Source organism: Neolamprologus multifasciatus, chromosome 3 (genome assembly GCF_963576455.1).
Source record: "Neolamprologus multifasciatus chromosome 3, fNeoMul1.2, whole genome shotgun sequence".
NCBI lineage: Eukaryota > Metazoa > Chordata > Actinopteri > Cichliformes > Cichlidae > Neolamprologus > Neolamprologus multifasciatus.
In genome coordinates this window covers 36,204,986-36,231,639 of record NC_140441.1, presented here as the reverse complement: position 1 = coordinate 36,231,639, position 26,654 = coordinate 36,204,986, and the positions used below count along the sequence as shown (strand labels likewise).

The 26,654-nt window shown below is 39.8% G+C and overlaps 1 protein-coding gene across 4 annotated transcripts in view; it reads right to left on the bottom strand.

Annotated features, from left to right (window-relative positions):
• Positions 1-20,491, bottom strand: part of abcg2a (ATP-binding cassette, sub-family G (WHITE), member 2a) — a 28,526-nt gene extending 8,035 nt beyond the window's left edge. For 2 of the 4 annotated variants that reach the window (XR_014870930.1, XM_085141810.1), the window contains exons 1-15: positions 20,289-20,490; positions 18,881-19,093; positions 11,553-11,612; positions 10,951-11,065; positions 10,524-10,676; positions 10,130-10,287; positions 9,597-9,699; positions 9,424-9,472; positions 9,237-9,335; positions 6,951-7,067; positions 6,388-6,533; positions 3,310-3,392; positions 3,121-3,210; positions 2,362-2,486; positions 1,879-2,033 (exon numbers count right to left, since the gene is read on the bottom strand). Coding sequence is in view for 2 of the 4 variants with exons in the window: in XM_085141810.1 (XP_084997936.1) it covers positions 1,879-2,033; positions 2,362-2,486; positions 3,121-3,210; positions 3,310-3,392; positions 6,388-6,533; positions 6,951-7,067; positions 9,237-9,335; positions 9,424-9,472; positions 9,597-9,699; positions 10,130-10,287; positions 10,524-10,676; positions 10,951-11,065; positions 11,553-11,612; positions 18,881-19,062 (1,635 nt within the window). In the remaining 2 variants the exon portion in view is untranslated. Of the gene's footprint in view, positions 1-1,878; positions 2,034-2,361; positions 2,487-3,120; positions 3,211-3,309; positions 3,393-6,387; positions 6,534-6,950; positions 7,068-9,236; positions 9,336-9,423; positions 9,473-9,596; positions 9,700-10,129; positions 10,288-10,523; positions 10,677-10,950; positions 11,066-11,552; positions 11,613-18,880; positions 19,094-19,638; positions 19,689-20,288 lie in introns of all 4 variants that reach the window. The other 2 variants (XM_085141822.1, XR_014870933.1) reach the window with 2 other exon arrangements.
• Between the last annotated feature and the right edge of the window lie 6,163 nt (positions 20,492-26,654).

Here is a 26,654-nt window from a genome sequence, read left to right as displayed (position 1 = left end):
GTTCTTTTCTTGCTCCCAGACTTTTACCTCTGCCAGAAATAAAACTAAGTCAGTCTTACATGTCACAGGAATACATTCCTTTAAACAGCATGTTAATTTAATTTAATTAGAATAACCAGCGAATGAAATTCTCCTTTAGGCTGTTGTCTAACTTCAATAACATTAGCATTACCTGTCTGACCATCATGAAGATTAAAGGTGTTAGCTATAACTTCTCTAAAGCTGATATTTAACTTCTCACTGTCATTTTTTTCATGAATTGATGTAAATTCATATTTTTATAATCAAATGACTGAACATTATGAGATTTGCTTTAATTCAGTTTGCTGTAAACGTGTGTCAGAATCTCAGCCTGATGTTAAGGTGGAACCAGAAAAGGGAAAATATACCCCGGTGCACAGTGTTGGGGAGTAACGGAATACATGTACCGCCGTTACGTATTTAAAATACAAAATATGAGTAACTGTATTCCGTTACAGTTACCGTTTAAAAAGGTGGTATTTAGAATACAGTTACTTTGTTGAAATAAATGGATTACACGGTGGTACTTTCCTGCTTCATATTGTGGTGGGTCAGGCCTGTTTGGGTTTTGTTTGACAGCTATGTTCTGTTGTTCCAGGTGGCAGCGTTGCGGTTGCCATGGTTACAGGGTGACGCTCTCGCTCTGCGTGTTTCCTGGGTGCGAGAGCGCCTTTTTGTTGTTGCTGTTGTGCTAAGCTAACAGGCAGAATGCTACTGGCTCTAAAGAATGTAGCCTCATGGGCGGTGTAGTCCGTGCTGCAGGGAGAATGGACTGCCATACTCGTTATGTGTCTGTGAACGCGAGGTGGGAGAAAAAAGAGAGTCGAAAAGTATGAGCTGTCATCGAGCAAAAACGGGAGCTGGAAGCATGTAAATATAATAATAACCACTGCAGCCAAGAAGAGTGCCTGACGAGCCCAGTTGTAAGTAAGCTATTAAGACTCGACTGTACACCGTGTTCGTGTTTTCCTCCGAAACAATAAGTTCAGTTGGAGCAGGCTTTCAACGCCTCTCTCTGTCTCTCGCAAGCAGAGTTGACCCAGACAACAAAGTAAAGCTAGTTTTCGGCTACGAGCCCAACACGGATGTATTCTGTGTTCTGTAATGGAATACATTTTAAAAGTAACCTTCCCAACACTGCCGGTGCATGCAGGATTTTGATGGAGATTACCATTACCTGTGTTATAAACACGGTTTGCATTCTGCACTTTTTGATGGACTTATTGACTAAGCCATTGTTATTTAATACGTGATTCATTTATTATGTCTTATAGACTGTATACAAAAAAGCCAAAAAAGTGTCTTCAACTGATTAGTAAAGCCTTGAGCTGACCACATTTATGCTTTCCTCTTTACTTTTGGAGTCTTATGGAGTTGTGTGTGTATTCATTTTGTATTTGATTTTATGTTACATTTGTAATTTTGTAATAGTGTGCCTTCTTTGCCCGCTCTTCCTTGCCTGCTGTAAAAAGAGTTGGGGTTTTTTGTTTTGTTTTTTTATTTAAAGGGACTTTCGGGTCAAATAAAGTTTAAATAAAAAATAAACAAGTATGGGGCTAGTCAGCCTGTGAAGCCGAAGGACACTTGTGACTCACATGAAACAATAAACAAACCTATCGGGTCATGAATCAAGTCAAAAGTAGGGTCACTTTTCCATAACCTTCTGTACAATCAGACTTCATTTTGAAACAAGAGTCGTCGCCCCCTGCTGTCCATTAGAAAAAAATGCAGGTCTAGGAGACCTTCACATTGGCTTATCTTTACAGAGCCAGAAGCTACAGCCATCTTCATATATGCAGGCTCTGGATGTGTATGCACTAATGTTTGCACATGTGTATGCTGATGTGTGTGCATCACCATCATGAAGACGCAGGTGATTGTCATAAAGATGTTAGCGATGGCCACCACTGTCTGGTCAGCTGAGATAGCAAAAGCCATGGACGTGGCGGTGTAGGCACACAGAGCGACAGTGAGCATGAAGACGAAGAAAGCCCCAGCTGTCGGCTTCAGACCTGTACATACACAGACGAAATCATAAATCAGAGTGCCAGGGTTATAAATAGTAACAAAGATGCACAAACGGCACATGATACAAACCTCTGATGTGTAAAACAAGGTTGTTTTACACATATATGTTTTTTGCCTTGATTTCTGTGATATAAAAATCTGAGAGTCTAACAGTTTTTCCTTCACATATGCAAAGGATAAACAGATCAAGATCAACATTCATAACACAGACCATTAGAAACACTGACACATCGGTTTACCAATCACATCTCCTCTACTCTGCATACAATTAAAGAATAAACACCGGGATAGCACAGCTTGTCTTCCACCTACCAACCATGAAGTATGCCACACAGGAGAAGACGATAGCGGGGATGGTCCTCAGCGTGACGATGTCAGACAGGATCTTACACAGGAAGTAGACCGATACCCTGTAGTAACCGCTGATATACTCATGACTGCAGAGAGAGAGAGGAAGACATACAGGAAAAGTTGTGTTAGAAACAGCATCTGTGAAAACATAATGATAAATTACTGCAGACCTTTAACTAATAAAGTTGTCAGAAGCATTTAATCTGAAATAGCAAGAAAGAAAATCAGCATAAAAATGTAAAATAACAAAAAAATAAAATGATTGGAAATACATAAACTTTCCATTTTTAAAATGCTTCTTAATAATCCTACTGATCCTTATTAATTGAAAAAAAGACATTAAACATAATGTGTTTTTAATAAGTAGATGATAGTTGTCATTATGATATAAAAAGGCACTGCAAGAATGTGTGTATTACGATTTCTCTTTTGTTGGCTAAACCTAAAATAATACATTTTGTGAAAGAAGAAGGCAATGAGAGGAGAACATATTGATCTGACTAAAAAAGAAAGTAAAGATGTGCATTTTCTGCAAAGAATACTGACTCGGGTCCCTGGATGATAAGCAAGTCCCAACAATTTCACTTCATGAACACATCTTTAAAGAAAGCAAAGATGTAAGCTTCTCAACATGAATGAATGAGGGAATTTTACCCTCATATAATGAAAACCTTTCACCCCAAAGTGAAATAAAAAAAGTTCCTTGAGTGTGAGACCCACGTGAAGATTTTCCTCTCTGTGATGAAGAGTTCAGCAGCCGACAGGGAGCTGAAACACTGATTCACGACGACAAAGAACAGCGCACCAGTCCTGGAAACACAACCACACCATCGATAATCTCACATCCCAGATTCATCTTTATCATTTGTCTTTCAAATGTGACAAAGACAAAAGTACCACAGCAAATACCTGTTCTGAATTCCACTCGAATCATTCTGGACATTGAAGAAAAGGGCTCCGACAACCAGAGCGAGGAAGATTGTCACTGCTACCTAAACAGATTTTTTTTTAAAAGACACTTTTAACCACTTATCACAGTTATCAATGCAAGTTCATTATTCCTTGAGTTTGAGGCAGGGAGGTAGTGTATTTCCCAAACCCCATAAAATGATCTGATGATGCAGTTTCAGTTATTGACACCAGGTGCTGCTCCTGCTAAACTCCCACTGACTGATGACACATGCACACAGGAAGAGATGAGTGGTGATGCAGTGACCACAGAAAAGCCCAGAGTAAATTCAACAGCAGGAAAAATAACAGTCAAGAGAAAAAAAGAAAACTTTCAGATAAATATGTAGTCATGTAAAAGACTAAGTGCCCCCTTACTGCGTCCATAGGACTAAGAGGACAAACATCACCCACAAGCTGCTAATCAAAAGCACTTGATTAGAAGTCTTGTTATCTATTTTGTCTGTTCTGGAGACGTCAGATATGCATTAACACAATGCCACAGTATTCACAACAGTGTCAGTCCCAGACTGTGCAGTGATCAGAGAAACTGCAAAACATCCAAACATCTATATCACAGACACTACCATCTTCAGTTAGCATGTTAAATGTTAAAGTTCAAGCCGGTACAGTTAGAAAAACACTGAGCAAGTACGGTTTGTTTCAAAAGGTTTCATCCTTATATTTTGCTTGTTCTTATGTTATTGTATTTTTGCACACATCTGTTGCTTGTGAAGCCCGCACACAAGAATTTCACTTGCATGTGCTGTGCCAGTGTACCTCCACATGTGACGTGACAATAAAAGTGATTTGATTTGATTTGAAAACTTTACCAGCAGAGAGCCTCTTCTCTCTAAAGACAACATAGCAACAGAGTTTAGATAGTTTATCTGAACAAACCACATATCTCCTGGGACAATGTCCTTAGACAGATTAGATAGAGTAGAGCTGTTTGGCCATAATGTGCAGTGCCACAGTCGATGAAAACCAAACTCGACATACCAGCAAAACACCTCACGCCAACTGTCGACTGGTGGTAGAGGGGTGATGAATTTATGTCTCTGCATTATTCTAGGGTCTTTACCGTACAATGTAAAGTGACGGTTGTTGTGATTTGACACTATAAAAGTAAAAGTGAATTGAAAAAGACAACTGAGGGCTGCTTTTTCTCTTCACAGCCACAGGACCGACAGCCATACCAAAGTACTGTAGTGTCAAATGTGTGGCCATCTATCCTATAGCTAAATCTTGCCTTGCCCTGAAAGCATCTTATGTTTAGACTTTTTGAATTGTTTATTTTATACTCAGGTATAAAGACTTTCTCTTGTAGTGATAATCTGTATTTTACCATTTGTTCTTAATATCATGGTTATATGGGATTCTTCTTGAGTTTTTTATATCTAATTTCAGATTTTAGTTATCAGCCTTCCCCTGTGTTCCCCGTATTTTTTCATATTTCCATCTGTTGGTTTTACTTAATTTTTTTGTCATAGTCTTTTGTCTCACATGCCTTGTTCTCAGTTTTTCTTCCTCTGTCTTCTTTTCCCTGATTATTAGAGGTGCAACAATACTCGTATCGATATTGAACCGTTCAATACAGTGCTTTTGGTTCGGTACGCATATGTATCGAACAATACAAAATTTTTAATTTATTTTATCAACTTTCCTTCTGACAGTGCTTCTGTGTTGAGCGCTCAGTGATCTGCACTCGACAGTGCAGCCTAGGCGGAGTAGTCGAACGCAGATTCACTGAGCGCAGGGCAAGCTAGAGAGACAGAAGTTAAGCTCTCGTTGCAACATGGCAAACTGAACCTCCTCCACCCTCATTCAGATCTGGCGTTTGGAACTATTTCGGTTTTCATGTGACGTATGACCCTGAAGGTAAGCACGTCATGGACAAAAGTAAAACAGTATGTCGGATGTGCCAGCAATGCTCACTTACATGGGTGGGAACTACTGCGTTAGCGCAGTTAGCACGTTAACGTGTTGGCCGTCCAGCCCCACGCACGGGGCGATCCGCGGTAGCTCGTTAAGGGAGATTTGCCGTGTTATGGCGTTAACATCATTTCAATGAGATTAACGCTGACAGCACTAGTGGGAACACAACGAATATGACTGCACATTTACTCCGACATCATCTTAGTGCAAACACAAGTGGAAGCAGACAAAAACAACAAGCAGGCATGCTACAAACTTTACCCGAGTCATTTAGACAGCCGTTAGCACACGATTCTCCTTATGGGGACCTGATATATTTAATATGCTGCTGAGAATATAGCCCAGAAGAAGCGTATAGTATAGCTTTTATTTTGGAAAGAGCCATTTCTCTGTAATAAACTCTCTTTTCCAAAGATGAGTGGTTTCTCGATCAGATAGATTTATTTTTTTATTACTTTGTTGTTTCAGCAACATTCAATTTAAAAACTGTACTTTTGAATTAAAATATGTATTTATAATTTTAATAAATGACAAATTAAAAAGGCATGAACATTTTTTTTGTATCGAAAAAATATCGAACTGTGACACCAAAGTATCGAACCGAACCAAACCGTGAATTTTGTGTATCGTTGCACCCCTACTGATTATTTTCAGTTGTGTTCCCTGGCATTTTCCCCTTCCTCAGTTAATGTTTGCATTTGTTCTTTGTCATGTTGAACTGGTTATCCTCCCTTGTGTTACTTTGTGTTACGTTGTAAGTAAATGAATGCCTGCAAAACCCAATGAACTGAATAAATGTACTACAACATACTACAAAGTACCCCCACAACAATGTGAGAGACTGATGAAGACCTAGAGAAAAGGATTACTTTAAGGTGGCTTCTGAATCATAGTGAGCGTTTATTGTAGCTTGCAAAGATCTGCTTTGTGTCAGCACAATGTCACTATGGTAACAAATGTTTATCAATATAAATGAACTAATCCTATATTGATATTGATCTTATTACTTCCCTCTTAGACAGTGAAGATACACATTCCCCAAACTGGACAGTTCTTCTTTTAAATAAGTGAATAAATAAAGTGAACTTTACACAGACTTACCTGAGCGATGGAGGTCTGCGGGTTGAGTATGAGGTTGCGAAATGTCCTCTTGAGAACCCATCTGAACTGCGTGAAGAAGCCGGTGGTGTAGGTGATGGTTCTGAAGGGAGTAGTAGTGACCACCTTCTTTCCCTGCACGATCCTCTCTGAGACAGACAGAAGGTGGCAAAGGTTTGAATTAATTTACATTTAAACAAATGCTCATGTCTGTATGAACTAATGTGTTTTGTTCACATTTAAAGTCGTTAACATGTCCTGTGAAGTCCAAAAAATGGGGAGAATTTAAGGTCCGAGTGGCTAAAACACTAAAACATAACAGCAAAGTTTCACAGTAAAACCAAAATAAAAACATCAATTTGAGACAATGTAGTCATTCATTATCTCTTTGTGGTTCATTTACATCGGGATGCAATTATTTGGAGATTTCTGACCAATTTGTACTCACTATACCTCTTTTTTGTAGCCATCTAGCTTTGTTTATCGTCACCCAACATATTTTTGTAACAGTTTCAGATACAAACATTAAAAATCAATAAATACTGAAGCCTTCTTTTGGTACCCACCCAGCTCTGCTTTGGTCTCTTTGAAGTGTTGACAGTTTCTGTACTCCTCCACCAGTTTCTCCCCAATCCCTCTTCGGGACTTCGACATCGATTCTGAATCCAGCTCTTGATCTGGATCTGGACAAAGAGAGGTCTGGTCAGGTCTACAAAAAATAGGGTTTTATATTATTACTTCTAATCATATAATCACTGGCATATGTCACAGAATCAGGATAAATCACTTTACAATTACAACTACAGTAGTGTGGATGTATTACTAACATGCAAGCTGCAAATATGTGAAATTAAAAAGCATTTTTTCTTTTTTTTTTAAGCTGTCACTTGCATAGTGTTCAAAACAAGCCAAATATTTTAACCCAAACAAATTCAAACTAATGTCAAATCAAGTCTAAATAATGTCACGTGTCCTACAGTGCCTGAATGCAGCATGTGTTACAGGTTCACTTGAGGGAATTTTAATTTTGCACATCTTTCTGCAGCACTTTCACACCTGGTTGACCAGTGAATCTAAAAATGTATGTAGGACAGAAGAGGGCGCCTTCATCCTGCTAGCAGCTTGTCCATAATTTGAGTTCATAACATTTTAAAATCAATGTACTTTTAGTTATAGTAAACATTTCTGTAAGTATTTTGAGTCATTAGTAATACCTTTTTGGAGAACAAAAAAGGGAATAAAGTCAACCACTTTTACGTAACCACTGTATGCTGGACAGTTGGTTAAAACGTATGTTTTGGTTTCCACATGAAAGAAACTTCTCAGTGCTCAAAAGGTTTCAGGAATATTTGTCTTCTGTGTGTTTGGATGTTGTTGTTTCTCTTCTGTAACCTAATCATCATGATTATGATGCAGCTGATATCGTGAGTTAAACACAGTCTGCTGAACAAAAGTTATTGTTCAGACTTTAATGATTTCATGTTGGAACCAACTAAAGCTTCACAGGATGAATTCTCAAAAAACTATTTATCTAATGTGCTTTTCTCAGTAACGTTTTATGTAACAGCAGAAAGCCCTACGAATATTATAGAGGGCAAAGTTGTAGCTCCCACTGTGACCTGATAGTGGCAGAGTTGTCTCATTGTTATGTTGGCTGAACCTGGACACAGTGATACAGAAATGTGTCCATTTGGTGTTTTAACATAAAATGATGGTGCAGCAACTGGGTATCAGCGTTAGTGTAGAACAACTGTTTACTGATACTGGATGGTGTTTGAGGAGATGAAAAGGGAAGACTTGACTTCTAAAAGCTTCTTGATCTGAATTTTTTCCCCCAATTTGTCCACAGTCAACTGCAAAAACTGCATGTGATGGTTATTATTATTGTGTGAATGCCTGTTTCTTTCTATTCTTTATACTTTATTCTAGTTGCTCCGTGGTTCTTCGCCGTGAAACTACTTCCACAGTTTTTGTGCAATTTTCATTGTTCAAATTTTAAACTATTCTGCTGTTTCTGCTAATGCCGGCTTTGGTGCTCATAACGTCTATACTTTTTGAGATATTAAGGTTTTTATGCCATTTTAGGCCCATTTTGCTGAATGGGACCACATTATCGGTGTGGTCACTGATTTTGCTTGCCGGGGCAGCTGTGTTTTAGCTCAGTGAGATGAGCAGCCGTTCTCAGAGCAGGAGGCCCGGGTTCAAATCCCGCTTATGGCAACATTTTTTTTGATTAACAGTTAAACATTTTTAATTTTTTTCAACACAAATTTCAACTTCTTCACCACTTTTCAGCAGAATTTTGAGTTGTTTCAGCCCTTTTCAGCTAAGTTTCCGGTTGTGAATCAGCAGAAATTCTGCTGATTCACAGCTTTTCAGCAGAAAAAGCTTTTTCACCTCTTTTCATCACAAATTACAGCCTCTTCTGCTCATTTAAGCATATTTCTCCATATCATCTCAGTATACTGAGAACTGGTTTGGCTCAGTGAGATGATTAACTGCCTTGAGACAAGGCAGCCTGGGTTCAAACCCAGCTTGTAGCAACATTTCCTTTCAGGTGATAGTCTAACTTTTTCAGCACAAATTCCAGATTTTTTAGCTATTTTCAGCACAATTTTTAGCTTCTTCAGCTCTTTTCAGCAGATTGTTCTCCTTCTTCTGCTGTTTTCCGATTCCACTACAAGGTATTCACACAGCATTTTTGCAGGAAATGCAAATGTTTCTAGTTATTATTATTATTATTATTATTAAGAGATTTTCCAAACAAGGTCAGGTTATAACCACGATGGCTTACACCTCAGAGGATCTTTTTCCCCCACTGCTGTCTTTTTGTCCAGAACAAACTTACACACCTTCTGTTTTCCCACTGTTGAGGGCGACGGCGGTCGAGTCTCCGTTGATGACATCCAGGAAGAAGTCAGCAGGGTTGTTGTGGGGCTCACAGGTGTATCCTAGGAAACAGTTTTAAAACATAGTCACAAACATTGCCTTTCTGTCGTGTTACATCTTGTTGGGTTAAAGTTAATCAGGCGTGCTTACCAATGTCAGAGAAGTACTCCAGTGCACTCCGTGCTGGGCCGTGATAAACCTGACATGTTTTACAACAGAGAGAAGAAGAATTAACATGTAAGTCACAGTTTCCGCCACAGGTAGCTTGAAGTTAGCTCAGTGAAAATGTTTAAGCATTTCAATAAGCAGTATTTAAAGAGGACCTGATGACCGTTGACTAGCAGGGTGAGGCTGTCGAAGAGGCGGTAGATGGTGTATCGAGGCTGGTGGATGGAGAGGATTATGGTGCGACCATTGTTTGCCATCCTGGAATAACAGTAAAAAACTGTTGGTAGGTTAAACTTATTCAATGGATTTTTTTTTCATTTATTATAGTTATTCATTTAGTGATACTACTATTACTACTCCCATATGATGCAGAGGGCTGCAGCTTGTGGCTTTCACCCTACATTGACAATTTGCTAACTGAAGTTACCTTTGGCCTGCCTTTCTTTCCATGTTAGGGCAGCCTTTGGTCTTCTCACTCATGTGTTTGGTTAGGGTTACCCTAACCTTTCACTTCATGGCAGATGTTTATACAGCCAGCTGTTCTTTACAGTCCTAAATTTCAGCATTTGTTTGGCCAGAAAATGAAGACCAATGGACCAATGGACTCAGTGTTAACATTCAAGGTGTGGCCGCATGATATAGATGGGCATCTTCATGGCATCAGCACTAAAAATATGTGTGTTTTCACCTCTTGAGCAGCAGCAGCACAGAGTTGGCCGTGCTGGCGTCGAGGCCTGTGGTGGGTTCATCCAGGAAGAGGACAGGCGGGTCAATAATCAGCTCCATCCCAATGTTTGTCCTCTTCCTCTCGCCACCAGAAATCCCACGAATCAGCTGAGTGCCCACCTGCACAAACACACTACAATCAGACTTCAGTCTTTTTCCTTTCAATCTGTCTTCCAGTTCTTCTCATGCGTCTTTGTTTTGTTTTTTTCTAGTTTCTTTGCGCTTTTTAGCTTTCTTTTGGATACTTTCATTCTTCCTACATTTTAGAGTCATTTTTTATGCATTCTATTATTCTTTTGTACCACTTCTTGACTAAATGTTTTTTTTTATTTTTATTGAAGTTTCTTTCTTCTCACCTTGGAGTTGGCCACTCGGCCCAGTCCAAGCTCCTGGATCAGTCTGTCAACTTTCTGCTTCTTCTCCTTATGGCTGATGCTTGATGGGAGCCGCAGGGCTGCAGAGAAGGTGAAGTTTTCTCTGACCGTCAGAGTCCCCATCACCACATCATCCTGCAGGCAGGAAGCTACTGTTTAGAAAAAAAATCTAATACATTAAAAGTGACCAAACATTTACTGCTGCCAGATGCATTTTTGTTTCAAGGACATCTTTTTAACTCAGTTTAATTTCCACAGATGTGACCTCAGTATTTCTAAAACAATTAACTTTATGCAACTCAAACAGACTTGGCCTAAGAAGCCGGTTTTATTGTTGCTGGAAATCTCTTCCTGCCCTGTCCAGGAAACTCTGCTAAATCCTGTCGAACTTCCTGCCTGCTTCACCCACCTGAACCACATAGCCAGACAGACACTTAAAGTTTGGGGGCTGAGGGGCTCCGTCAATCAGGACCTCTCCTGACAGACCTGCAGGGTCCTTTCTAGCTGCCAGAACATCAAGAAACCTAAAACAAAAAGGCAACACTGAATCACAAATTGAGTCCCAGTCAGGAGGCTTTATGCAGACATCAGCTCACACCATCTATAAGGATGATTGCTTTCCTGTTACACACCATCTGAATTAGCAAAGGCAAGAATAGGCAGTCTTTGCTAATCAGCTGGCACAAATATAGACGGGAAGTTTGAGCGGAAAAATAGCAAAACGTTCTTGTTTTATTTCCTGTAATGTCTTTTCCATGTGGCAGGAAAATTGTTTATATATTCAAACTGTACTGGATAGAAGAAGACCTTATCTTTCTGTGTACAGGCAAAGACACAAACATTTTGTTTTCCAGCAGTTAATGTGTACAATACTTCCTCTACACTGATGCATCGACCACCAGTTGCTCATCTCTTAACAAACAAAGGTGTTTTCTTCAGATTTTTGCTAAACATGAATGGAAAACATTCAATCCCATTTTCTCCCTGTACAAACACATTTGCAGCACTCACGATGACTTCCCGCTTCCTGTCGCTCCCATAATGGCGTTGAGACCTGGCTTCATGATCCCACTGAGGGAGAGAGCGACAAAAATATTATCAGTGGTGAATCTGTAGATGTGCAGGGTTTCACATGAAAAATGTTTTAATAATTCATTTCATAAACAGCAGCCGGGAACGTTTGGACACATTCATTCAAGGGTTTCAGCTTCTTAAATTTTAAAATTTGCACCTTTTTTCTTTATTCTGTTTATGTTTTGCTATTTTTTAAATTTGAACTCTTGGTTAAATGAAGTCACTGTGGTAACTGTGAAATTAATCAGCAATAAAAATAATAAGCTTCATTTGCATGAAGCATATAGCTCTTGAAAATTACATTCCTAAAGTTTAATGGATCACTAATAAAGATTTAATGTTGATCTTATTTTTTACTGTGTAGGAATAATAAAATCTTCTTCTGAATTGGGGCAACCAAAAAATCCTGAAAGCAAAAACTCTGTGCTCTTCAGTGATATCAGGGTCATTATAGTCATCCCAGGCTGTATGCCACAGTTAAATCTCAGGGAAATAAGAGGAAAAAACACAGCAAACAGCAAAAACAAAACAATAAAAAAAAGAACCCAATCGCCCAATAAAATATTTACTTTCTGTAGACCTCCATCCCACTCACTCACCCTCTCTTCTCTCTACCAACCATCATCTTCGCAGTGCTGCTTAGCCTAGGATTACAGTAATGACCCCAATATCACTGAAAGGCTCAGAGTCGCTGTTTACGGAAAGCACTGGAATTCCTCCAATGAAACAAACCCTGTCTGACCCCAGTGACAGATTAGGCTCTAAAAAGTAACTTCCAGGGTTACTTTTCCGTGGACGTTTTCACAGGTTTTTTTTTCTGAAATGATGAAGCAGTTTGAGTTCTGCTTTTCTCTAGAGTGACTTTTGTGATACTACAGAAGTCATGCTGCTGTATTTCTGAGGAACTGAAATGGCTTTTTCCAGCAAAGTTTAGTGGCCGTTTGGTTGAGGATGTTTCGTAACACTGTGATTCTTATTCTGCATTTTCCCTGACATGTACAGGGATGAAGACTTCCTCTTTTTTTTTAAACTGCCACTAAGCAAATCTCAAGCTGTAACTATGACACAGCAGTTTTATATGTATCTGTCTTATAGTCGCCTTTCTCTCCTTCATGCCTTTCAGGCTAATGCGGGTTTATTTATTTATTTTGCTCTTGCTGGTATAGCTATAGTATAGTGACGGGGATTGAAATTTACCACATGCATCTGAAACCCAAAACCACATGGGCACACTGTTAAGTGTCTGCCAGGGCATTAGTCAGCAATTTACTGATTTGGAAAAGTGAAATTCATTTTTAGTCACTCAGTCATTTAAGTGACTGTCCTGTCATACATTCAGCAGAAAACATGACTCTGCAGCATTGTTTAGGTTCCTGCAAATGAGAAACTTGCCATTCTTTTCATTGACATTTAGAGGTTTTCCCCCCTACATCCCATTGCATGTATGTGCTCAACAAAGGGTCATATATTTTGTTACATTTTGTGTTACGCTGTAAAATAAAATTAACTGTCCCCATACAATGACACACTTTTAAAAATTACTCTGTTCAACAGCGATGTTTAGGGTTTTTTTTTTATAATTATGTGATCCAAATGATCCCTAATAACTAAGACAAATTAACAAGTCCTGGGAAGCTATTGTTTCTCTGTTAAGTGAGCAGGAAGTAGAACCTCTCAATGGACCACTGAGTCTATGTTTCGAAACCTCACGTAGGGTTATAGACACCACTGCCAGAAAAGAACGATATCGCAGATAAAAGTGGTTACTGAATTTCACTGATATTCCACAATCTCTGGTTGCCTCATTGCAGTTTTTCTCTTCCTGTTTAAACACCTCTTTAGAGATACGGTGAGTTCAGACAGACAAAGATATCTTGAAGTACAGTTGCTACTCCTTTGTGGTGAGAGGAGGTGCCTCCCTTTGGAGATTTGTAGTCCCCCGGGGAAGACCCAAAACTCACTTGAGAGATTATTTGCCTGGACTAGCAACATTGCTGGGAAAGAGTCTGTGACTACCCTGGACAGCCTGCCACCACTGCAAAATTAAAATGGATGAATGACTGGATGGACAGACGGCCAAGTTTCCCACTTTATGTGGAAGTGGACAGTCTCTGAGGCTATGTTCACACTGCAGGTCTCAATTCCAATTTTTTGATCAAATCCAATTTTTTTTGTCTGCTTGTTCACACTACAAATAAAATGTGACAGCAAACACGCTATAGTGTGAGCCCTCAAAGCGGCCCGCGCCCCAGGTCGGATTTGAAAATATTGGATTTGTGCTGTTCACACTTTCATACCATGATCGGATATTGGTCGCATAGGATCAAAAAAATAAATCAGATTTGATGCGCTTTTGCCTGCAGTGTGAACGTAGCATTAGTAACTCAAAACACATAAGAACATTAAAACAAAAACAAAAAATGTAATGCAATGTAAAGGGAAAAATTAAATACAGTATATTTGTCCTTCACATGTTATCTGCATTCTTGTGTCTATTTGTTTAACTTACAAAAAATCTCACTGCTTTTTAGCATTTGTATCCTGTCCCATGCAAAGATACTTTCACTATCTACTTTGCAAATGACTTATTTTTTTACACACTACGTGTAGGGTAAATAAAACATTCTAGTAATGAAAAGAAAACTGAGGGCGTACTGTTGAAACTCCACTTCTTTATCACATACTGACGTATCTCTGAGATTAAATGCACAGATAGGGTAGGTTCACTGCTTTACCGAGCTGCTCTAATGGACAGAGTGAATGGATGGATTAGCTTGAAGAAGAAGGCGACTGGACCTCTGTAAGTTTGTGAGGATGCTTCGCCTCCGGGCGATTGTGGCTCAAGAGTTGGGATTTCGTCTTTTAATCGGAAGGTTGCTGGTTCGAGCCCCGGCTCCGACATTCTTGGTCGTTGTGTCCTTGTTAGCTAATAAATCCAATGACACTTCGCCTACTGGTGTTGGCCAGAGGGGCCGATGGTGCAATATGGCAGCCTCGCTTATTTATCAGTCTGCCCCAGGGCAGCTGTGGCTACAACTGTAGCCTCCACCAGTGTGTGAATGTGAGTAGTGGAATTGTAAAGCGCTTTGAAGGTCTCGAAAAGTGCTATATAAATGTTATAAATATTATTATCTCTCATCCAAGTGACTCCACTAAAAAAGTGGATGAAATCCTGCTTTGTTAACTTTACCTTCTTTCTACATCTTCCTCTCGTCCTTTTTTTATTAGGTTTTTCTTTCCACATCTTATCACAATTCAGAATACCTTGCGTGTATTCGCCGCGTGACAATGGCGTTGCTGATAATTTAGCTTCCATTACGCCCAGACAGGTCAGTTTCTGGCCTGATTATAAATGCACAATCATAAATGATGGTAAAGTCAGTTTTAATGCGCTCCAGTATGAGCTGTCACAGCAGGATACAGCTGTTATTCTCATGCAAACAGGTTAAACTAAAGCACAGACCTTCAACTTTGTCAATGATTACACATGTCCAATAAAGTCTCACAGGTACAAGTCATTAAAATCTGCACACACGCACACAAACACACCTGCTACACTTTGACCCATTAAAGCTTTCATAACTTACATATATAATAACACATTGATCTTTTTTATAACAGAGTATAATCCATGGCTTTGTCTGCAGACACGTGTTGGTATAGTAGATTTAACTCTACCATTACCCTACATTTACCCTGACCCTACAAAGATAAAACCAACTATTTGTAAAAAAAAAAAATGTGAATAGCAATTATGGTCTTTAACAAATTTTTGAAGGTAAATGGTCTCCATTTCCAGGTTGCACTTTTCACAGTTTCACTATAAGCAAATCGCAATTTGCAAACAAGGTGACATCTTTGTCGATCGTCAACATGAGACCGTGGCATGGTTAGCGACCGAAGCTAACAAACATTTCAATGTTGAAGAACTTTTGGCAGCCAGGATTTTCACAGTGTCAAGTCATGACTAAAAAATTGTTTCAAAATGAAAGTTGAACAGACACTGAGAAAATATCAGCAACGTTGATTCAACTTTCATTTATTTTTGGAGTTCTTCTACATTTATGTTTGTTAGAATACAAATCATAATGTGGTTTTCTGTCAGCCCCCTGCACCTATTTGTGATAGATTTCACCTAGTGACTGACAGGAACCACTCACCAATTGGTCACCAATTTCTAAAACCATTTACATTTTCACAATTGGTCACCAATTGGTCAGGGAATTTTTTTCTAGTGACCAAAGGTTACCAGGGGATTGGCAACTGGTCTCTAGGTTTTGTGAATAGGGCCTTAGACCACTGAAGTTCAGTTGTTCTCAAAATCTCAAAGACTCAGACCTCAGAAGATTAATGAAACTATTATTTGACTATTATTATTATTATTATTACATTATTTTATTAGCTTTAACTCCAACATCATCTGCACGGCTCATCTGGCATTGTTTTAAGGACCTGAAGAAGCTTAACTGTCAACAACCTGGAGAACTTTCTTACTAATCATTGCTTCAGTGTTAAAGTAAGTTTAAATGTATATTCCCGTCAGTTTAAATGTATTAATCCTGGCTGCTATAAAGTGTTAACACCTTTGATTCAGTAACTTTTACACCCTCAACGTTCTTGCTAAGTAAAGTTTCAAACAAGCTGAGGCAGTACAGCATCCTGTACCCGTGCTTGTTTGTTGGTTTAAGCCCAGAGTCATTGTCTTCTCACAGGCTTTTGTATGTACAGTATGTGTATGTGTTTCACAGAGGCAAACTTGGGAACCTGAGTCTCCCAACAAATCAAACTTCCTTCCTTTGCCTCCCAGCATGTGGGAGTGTTTGAACCAAGCAAACCTTGATCGTGTCACGTTTGCATCCCAGGTAGGCTCCTGGCAGCACGTAGACAAATAAACACACAGTAGCTGCACATGCAGACTGTGCATTACCAGTTTGCCACAGTATGGGCTCATGCTTACAGTCACCTGAGGGCTAAAGCATGCCTTGCATTGTAGCATCACAGGAATTTCTTGTAAGACAAAGTAAATCCAAGCCAGCTTATTGCAGTTTGGTTGGTAAACTTTAAGAGGCAAAGTGCATCACTACAGAAACAGTGAGGTGACAAGATATGACTTAAAACGCTGTTAGTCAAGTTGTAAATCCACAATTTTTCCTTGAAGCTGTTTCATTATCACAAGTCCTGTCAAAACCTGAGCATTTCCACCCTCTACACATATATACCACGTGACTGTGTGGTATATCCTTGGGTAAAGAGCGTGCTCTTTTTGCCAATTTTTATTCATGGTGTATGTTACTCTGCTGGTTGTTAGAGCGTGTGATGTAAGACAAGGTTACATGTGCTCTAACAATAATGCATTACACAAGCTGATCTTATCTTATCTTTAAAATACCTGACTGCATGTTTCTTTTAGTAGAGTGGACCAGCATGGGCCCGCAAAATCGTCTAACTGAACCCAATGGATGGGTTTGCAAAGTGTGAAAACTGCAGTGAACTTAGAAATTATTAAAATACATTGGGGTTTTTTTTATGATGGCTGAATAACTACACAGGATTGGAAAGTTACAAAATTTGTTGTCTCACAATTTTGAAAAAAGGAAGGTAAGCGGCATCTTTCACTTGGGCTTCTTTGTTCAGCTTTTTTTTAAAAAAAAAACATTACTGGCACCGAAACTAAAATTCTGCAAACATGTCTCCTCATCTGCTCAGTGTCTTTCATGAACATCCACTGGACGTCCCTCGAAATCTTTCTAAAAAAAAGAAGTTTGTATTCTAGGAATTTTTGTTTGTTTGCCTTTACCGTGATGAAACAATAGCCTTTCACTGATGGTGTAACATCATAGCCCACTGAGCATCACACAAGGACAATTCATAACCAAGTTATACCATTAACCAGAATTTGGGAAAAACACACCTGTGAGTGTTCAAAGGTCCTCAGTAAAAAAGATGAATATTTTTTAAGATGAATGTGTGAACAACGTCCCTTTTATCAAAACATTCCTCAGCCACACAACTTTCAAAATGAAGCTTAAAGTTCTGAAAACCAATAGATAATTAGCCATTTGTGGGATATACATGGAAAAATCAAAATCCCAGACTTCATTTGCCTTTGTTACATTTAGGGATGGGTATCGTTTAGGTTTTATCTGATACCAGTACCAAACCGGTACTTTTGAAACGGTGCCGGTGCTTAAACGGCCCTCAAACTGGTGCTTAAACAATGGAGAACACAAACTTTGTCTAAAAACCTCTCATGTTTAGCTGTTTTTTTGTAAAAACATAACAATGTTAGCCTTTTCTGCAGCTATAGGGGATTTATGGTATCACTCTTGGCTGGAAGCAGTGCTTAAACAATGGAAAAACCCCAAACTTTGTCCAAAAACCTCTCATGTTTAACTGTTTTCCACTTTTTCTTTGGTCATTTTAGCCTTTTTGGCCAGGGTGAAGGGAGTATCTGCCATCAAACAAGAAGACAGCCGCATGTATCCACGACGGTGTTTGCTACTCACGCAGAGAAGAACGGCTGCTGCTGCTAACATCATCCGTCATCATTTCTGCTACACTGGCAGGGCTAGGGGCCAGGACTCTCCTCTTCGGGTTCTTGGGGGATGTTGCTAACTCCGGGTCCAATAACAGGCACCATACCCGCAGTAGGTACGGTGCATTTCTCGGCTTTAAAAAAACCCCGCTATGCGTCGCCGGGTGTTTCATCAGATTCAAGGTGTTACCTCCTTTGCACAGTATCATCTTAAAGCACTTGTTGCAGGCTGCTGAGTTTGCATCTTTTGCTGTGAAGCACAGCCAAACTTTTGACTGCTTCGCCTTAGGTATTTTTAATCTGTAGCTCTGCTCTAAAAGAACGTACGTACCTGGGCCCGCCTACTATCCTTGGAAACGTAAAATGATTGGCTAGAATCGGAAGTGTATGACATCTCAGGAAAAAAAAGCACCGAAATAAAGCACCGAAATAAAGCAGCGAAATGTGCGCTGCTTTTCGGTCTGGTTACTACCGTTTATGTCAGAACCGGTGCCATCATGGCACCGGATACTGGTACCCATCCCTAGTTACATTTCGCTTCTAACACTTTGATCAAGTCTTAAAATGTCTTAATCTAATGTTGTACTTTTAGGCTGCATGAAGATGAGATATTGCAGCTAATGCCCTCATTTTTTTAGAAGTGTGTTTAAAATGACAAGTAGCCTGTTGTTTGTTTGCTTAAAAAAAAACGTCTGTTGTCCTCGAAGTTTAAACGCATCAGTCTACTCACTTGAGGTCGATGAGGATGTCTTTGGTCGTGGCCTTCTTTCGGCAAAAACATCCACCTCCCTGTTTCACCTTGTAGTGAATATTGTGGAAACTGACTGTTGCGCCGTGCAACTGTTGTCTTGAACGGGACCCTTTAGAGGCTCCGTTTATCCCCATTTCCATCGTATCTTCGTTGTCTGACATCCTTCAGTTGTCTCCACCTGTATGCCCAACACTGAAGAACATTTTTGCTGTAAATACCATTTCTTAATAAAAATCTCATCTTTTACATCTTTTGAGGCAACGGTTTTGTTTTTACATAACAAATATCACCATATCTTGTCATTTTTTAAAACCAAATTTGAAGCAATTTGGTTTGTTACAAATCCTTATTTTTTGGATTTCCATATAAAAATGCCTATTCTACATCAACATTAACAATAGTAGATTTTAAAACATCATATTACAATCCTGTTGCTGCATTTTTTTGTGACTTTATGATATTACGTTCATTGCTGCTAAAGTTCAACTTGAAATGAAAGCTGCAGACAGGTCATTTACTCTCGTCTCCTCAGTGCTGCTGTCTCAGAATGTATTCTGTTAAATGTTGGGAATCTACAACAAAGCAAAGCCATATGAACAATGTCTATGCTCTAATGTCTATGTAGTTAAAATCAAGTATGTATTTCAACTATTATTATATGTTAGAGCTAAAACAAAGACCAGATGTTTAGATAACTGAAGACATTTAAAACACATGCAGCAACACAGTTCACTTACTCTTAAACCCAGCACCAAGTTCGGATATTTCTTTAAGTGAGTCAGACCCACTGAAAAAGAAAAAACACTGCATACGGCTTTTTGTTGTGTTTGCCCAAGTTTCTTTCCTAAACACTGTTTGACTTTTAAGCCAACATCAATAAATCCCAAGAACAACTATCTACAATTATCTAGAACCGTAAATGAATGAAGCCGGTGGTTTCCTGTCATTTTCCCTATTAATGTTTCGAATATTTCTGGAATCTGACCTCCTTTTGGCCAAAAGGTTGATGTCAACTTTTCTAAAACATTTACATTTTTACATTATTGTTACTGGATTCGGTTTTTTTAAGACTCATTATCCAACAGTACAAGTTCACAAGATGTGTAAACTGAAGCTTGGTTTGTTGAAAATACCGTAAAGGTCAAAAGTTCATATGTAAATTGCTTGTGGCATCCGGCCTCCGCAGTAGACGATGATCGGGCATCTCTAGTCTAATCTGATATACTCAGAAGCAACACAGTTTAATCTTAATGTCTGCTTTATGTCACGTTAATGAAAACATGTTCTAGACTCTTCCATCTCAGCGAGAGCTGATTTTAGATTTTAAAAATAGAAAAAAAAGATACACGTGGCAACCAAAAGTCAAAACAAAGACACTATCTCTCACCTGCTTTAGTCGGAAAGCACCAATGAAAACAGCTACTGACGGATATCCAAACCGCAGCAGGCTTACCAGGAAACTGCAGTGACTCAGACTGCAGAGCTAAATGCGTGCTTAGCAGAGCTAGAGAGGTTTGTTTAGTACATGTGCTCGGCCCAGTTTTATGTCTGAAAGGCGTGATAAGAGAAGTAGGGAGGAGGGCACTACTGTCTCTCTCTCTGTCTCCCTACCACTCCCCCCCCCCTCCCCCCTCCTACAATGGTGAGGTCCTGTTATTGCTTTATTGTGACATATGAGTTCCTGGGTAAGCAGCACTGCTGTTAAAATTTGCACTTGAGATTTTTGTTTATATCATTTTTCACTTGACAAGGGCAGGGCTTTGAACTTTATTGGTGACCCTAAGGGGCGGGTGTGTGTTTGTTTCAAAGGTCATTTACCTGCACATTCATTATAAAACTTGTGACTTGAAGAGATTTTCTGAAAAAAAGACCATTTAAATAATATAAAATAACTTTATTTAACCCAAATGTAATACATTTGTGTTACAGCAGCCAAAATATCAAACAGAAGCTATAAAAAAATTAAATCATAGCCTAAAGTGTCTCAATGATCTAGAGAATGACATAACAAAGTAGGTCAATAGGGTGAAAATTATATAAAGTAAAGAAATAAAAATACACCTTGAAAAGCAGCTAACCAAGCAAAATTCCAAATCCCATGCTATGTAAAAAAATTAAAATAAATATATATATATATACAAAGAAATAAATAAAATGCCTATTGAATGTCTATTGCTGAGTCACTTTAATGTCATTTAAAGTGATTCAGCATCGTCGAGTTTAGAATTTGGAAATCACCGTTATATCACCACAGCTGTAAGCACTTTAGGGTGACAGAAAAAACAGGAAACGGGAGAAAACCTACCAAAACCTCAGGGGGAATAAAATGTACAGGGTGGGCCATTTATGTGGATACACCGTAATAACATATCAAAGAATAAAGTTACGTTGAAACCAAGCACACCATTGTTTATCTTGTGACATTACCAATAAGTTTGATGTGTCACATGGCCCTCTCCCTATTGGAAAAACAAAAGTTGTATCCAAGATGGCCGACTTCTAAATGGTCACCGTGGTCACCACCCATCTTGAGGAGTTCGCCCCCTCACATATACTAATGTGCCACAAACAGGACGTTAATATCACCAACCATTCCCATTTTATTACGGTGTATCCATATAAATGGCCCACCCTTTATGAAAGATAAGTTTCACCCTTTTCAGAAATGTTAATTAAAAAAAAAAAAGACAGTTGGAGAATACCACAAACATAAGCCACTTTCCATTAGTACCTACTCGGTACTTTCTTTTAGTACCTGGTAAAACTGTCAGGGATCATGCCGACTCTATACAAGTAGATGAAAGTTAAATTATACAGGCTTCCATATTTTGCTTGACATAGTAGACAAAGTCTACTATCTGTAATCTGTTGGGGATTACACATTTTTCCCTCATGACTGATGTTCACCAAATGGCTGATTGTCGTGGACCGGTCTCTGGGTCTGTGCAACTAAGAATTTATTCACTTGATCCTGCACTTGTGCCATGATTGTCACGTGTCTGAAATGTCTGGCACATGGCTAGTGATCACTTGTCCGCAAAACCTGTATAGAAGTCCACAGGAAAACATCAATGTCTTGATATCTAAACACTTTCCCAACAAAGATATAAACAGAAACCATGAATTTTATGATCCATTTGATCCCGCCCATTAAAACCACTGTGTGAGAGGTGAAGATCAAGAAATCGTTTATCATTAAACAAAGGTAAATGCTACACAGGTTTGCTGACTCGGACTTATACAACATAACATAAAAGTTCCAGTAGTATTAGTCATATTTATGTGGTATGATGAAGTTGATTGCCTATTTTTCTGATGTCAGGTAAATCTTTCCTACATTTTAAATTACCCACCACTAACAGGTTGAGAGAAGCAGGGATTTGGTCGAGTAGGCATGTAAGGCAGGGTTGAGAAAGGTGTGCTAAAATACGCTGCCCTTCTGGCAGCCAGAAATGAACATGTCACAGTAGTGGGTGTGGGACCCAGTGTTTTGTGTTTGTTAATTAATTTATATTCTTTTATTTAGTGTTATTCATGTTATAGCATTTGTATTTCTTGTTTTTTAGTTATTTTCTGTAGTTTCTAGGATTAGGTTTTGTTTCCATGTCTCCCCGTATTTTACATCTTGGTCTCCCGGTCTCGTTGTGTGTGATTACTCTCAGATGTGATTACTCCCAGATGTGGGAGTAATCACAGCTGGGAGCCAGCTTTAAGCCCTTCTTCTTCTTTCACCAGGTTTCACTCTGCGTTTAGGTTGTGTCAGTTTAGTCACCGTCTTCCTGCGCTTTTGTTAATGTTTGATCTGCCTATGAATAAAAGGCACGTTTTTAGTTCAAGTTCACTCCCGGTAACACCAAACATTGACTAAGCAGGGGTGTCAAACTCCAAGCCTCGAGGGCTGGTGTGCTGCAGGTTTTAGATCTCACCCTGGGTCAACACACCTGAATAAAATGATTGGTTCATTACCATTCCTCTAGAGAACTTCAAGACATGTTAAGGAGGTAATTTAGCCATTTAAATCAGCCGTGTTGGATCACATGTAAAACCTGCAGGACCACCGTCCCTCGAGGCCTGGAGTTGGAAACCTGTGGATTGGTGTATCTGATAAAGCACAGTAGCCATCTGACATTTTGGCGACGTTACAATCCAAGATATTCAAAGGATGGGCAGAGGGCAAGGGAGGACATATAGTTTTGTAGTGTGTCCCAGCTCTGATGTTACTTGAAAACTACAGAAAAGCAAAAGCACAGATACTGAGTGAAAGACAGGACACAATAGCACTATTTACACACATGAAAGTAATCGGACATTCAAGATTCAAGATTTTCATTTGCTATTTGCACACAGGACCAACAGTCCATGCACATTGGAAGTCTTGTGCAGAGCTCTCTAGGTCAAGTCACACTTTTTACAAGATAAAGACAAAGCAAATAAAAAAGTAAAATGGAAATAAAGTAAAGAATGGAGCAATTATAGTATTATCCATCCAGCAGGGGGCGCTGGAGCCTATCCCAGCTGTGATAGGGCGAGAGGCGGTGTACACCCTGGACAGGTTGCCAGTCTGTCGCAGGGCTAACACACCGAGACAGACAACCATAACATTGGTTACCATCCAAGAAGAAGAAGAAGCTGTGAGTCAGGAGGGAGGGGGTGAGTGAGTGATTCGTTCGCTCTATGATTCAGCACAGGGGGGGTGAGCGAGTCCTGAGTGATTCGCTTAGGCTTACGATTCAGCACAGGCAGGGAGGGGGTGAGTAGCTCAAATGTACTGTTAGCATGTTAGCAGAGCGATGCTACTGTGAACCGAGGAGCTATTTTCTTGATGTGAGCTTCTACTCGGGGTTTTTTCTTCCAGTTCAGAGCAGAAATGCTTTTGTTAAGAAACTGGCTGTTGTTTCCCCGCCCCCACAATTTTAATTATAAGCTAGATATATTTCTACTAATGGAATTAGTTTGCTAACAGCAACAGGGATGAGTCAGTGAGTCAGTTGGGCTTGTGAATCATGATTCACGAGTCAGTAAAGTGATTCTCGAGTATTGAACGATTCGTTCACGAATCGAACATCACTAAATTCACCTATCCCCACCAACTGCATGTCATTGGACTGTGGGAGGAAGCCAGACTACCCAGGTAGAACATACAAACTCCACAGAGAAAGACCTGATGGTGGAATTGAACTCTGGACGTGTTTGCTGTGAAGCAACAGTGCTAACTGCTGTGCTGCCCCAATCATAGTATTTACTATATACAAAAACACTGTACAGAGAGGGTTGTAATACACTTCCTAGTATTAAAGTAAGGTGAGGTAGTGCTGTTATTTAAAGTGTTCAGTGTTTTTTGTCTTGCCATCAGTCTGACAGATGCAGGGAAGAAGCTGTTGAGAAACCTTGTTCTGTGTGTGATGATGCTGTCCGCTCTGTTGTGTCTCAGATTGTATGTACAGTTTGTGTGTCTGAGCAGAGAGTGAGCTGGATGGTGTGAGTCCCTAATAATTCTCTCTGCTCTTTTTTGGCAGCATTGTGTATACAAAAAGTCCATGGAAGGAAGTTTTGTTCCTGTGATCCTCTCTGCAGACTTTATGACTCCGTGCAGAGTTTTCCTCTTTGTCTGTGTGGTGTTCCCATATCAGATAGTGATGCCTGCTGTGAGGATACTCTATCAATCGTATCAGGCCTGGGTGAGAGGGCAGTGGTTCATGCCGCCTTCTTGAGCAGCCAAATGATATAAAGCCTTTGCTGGGCTTTTTTCACTGTTGCTGTGGTGTTGAGAGTCCAGCTCAGGTGTGATTTAACCTGCAGTCCCAGGAATGTGTGCCTGTTGGCCCTCTCCACCTCTGTCACTTTGACGATGAGAGGCTTCCTTGTTTTTGTCTGTGTTGAGGATTTCCTTATTATAGACAAGAACATTGTCTTCTAGAGTCCTGTGAGAGGCAGCAGCCCTGTGGAGATCCAGTGCTGACGGTGAGCTCAGCAGACACACATCCTCCCATTCTCACCACCTGTGGTCAGTCTGTCAAAAAGTCCAGTATCCAGTTTCAGGTGGGAGTCGGGATGCTATGGTCTGTCAGCTTCTTGATCAGCTTGCCCGGGCGGTTGAAAGCAGAGCTGTAGTCCAGGAAAAGCATCCTGACATATGTTCTGCTGCTTAATAATAATGGATTGGATTTATATAGCGCTTTTCAAGGCACCTAAAGCGCTTTATAATGCCATTATTCATTCACTCTCACATTCACACACTGGTGGAGGCAGCTACAGTTGTAGCCACAGCTGCCCTGGGGCAGGCTGACAGAAGCGAGGCTGCCATATCGCGCCATCGGCCCCTCTGGCCAACACCAGTAGGCTAAAGTGTCTTGCCCAAGACACAACGACCAGGACAAAGAGCCCGGGGGATGCGCTTCCCAACCCCCTGAGCCACGGTCGCCCCCTGCTTTCCTGGCTTTCCTGGTGTTGCAGAGTGTGGTGCAGGGCTATTGCTGTTGCATCATCCACTGATCGATTGGGACGGTATGCAAACTGGAGGGGGTTTGTGGTGTTCGGGACCATGTGATTGATGTGTGTGAGAACCATTTTTTCTGGACACTTCATAGCGACTGGTTTCAGTGCCACTGGTCTGAAGTCATTCAGGGCAGAGGTGTCCGGTCTTTTGGGAACTGGTATAATAGGAGTGTAGTAAGATCCAGGTGAAATCAATAAGGATAATTACAGAGCGGAAGTGAGATTGGATGAAAGACACCTACAATTAAACAGAAAGTTACTGACAAATAGAACTTAGGTGTACATATGCCCACACAGCAACATTACATGGAGGGAGAAAAGGCGAAAACTCGGAAGCTTTTTTTTTTTTTACATCAAAGTGTTGTAAAACAGCACTGTTTTACAGCACTGGTTTGTTGGTTTGTTATCCATTATCTTTTAACCTCACTTGTTTAGAGTTTTCCACCTCAATTGCCAGGTTTGATGCCCTGTCTAGCAGGTCATAGGGACAATGTATAACTAAATGCAGTTATACATTGATAAAATAATCATTCGTAAACTGACTGGTATATCTGATGCCAATTAGGAGGGACAGCAACTTTTAAATTCTTACTTATTTTACTGTTAATTGGTACTATGGCTATTACTAAACAAACTAGTTGCAACATTAATGTATACATGAATACGTGTATTATGATAATGGATAGAAGTTGACTCTAAATAGTCTAAAAAAGTACAGAGACTTGTTTTACCTGTTTTACCTAAATAATCATTAAAGCATCTGTATAAGAGAGCAGGGCTGCACTTGAGCCTAATACTGATACCCAGTGTTTTCCACACTGGACTTATTTCTGATCACATATTCTGATTTCCTGTGACACTAATAGTAAAAACTACATTATGCTGGAGTAAATTCTCTTTAAAAGTCTAACTTTTAAAGGAAATTTGAACTCTTGTGTGCCTGTCTGTGTAGGTTCTCAGTCACCCAGGTCATGGTAATCCAAGGAGCTTGGAAAGAAAAGTGAGTGGACTTCTCAGTTTCTTGAAGACCAGTTGGTCTTAGAACTGAAGAAGCTCAGATGAGATGAGAGGTGAAACAGACACTTTTCTTTCTAAGCTGCTTAGTTCTTCTGTGTGTGTTCTCCTCTGCGTTGCACTACAGCAGCTTCCCCTACTGGACGTAACACGTTACTACACTCCTCAATTTTAACATTGTAGGGGAAGTAACAGAGTGGAGGGTTAGGTGAGCTTTAGGATTGAGAGTCCCATAAATTGTAAA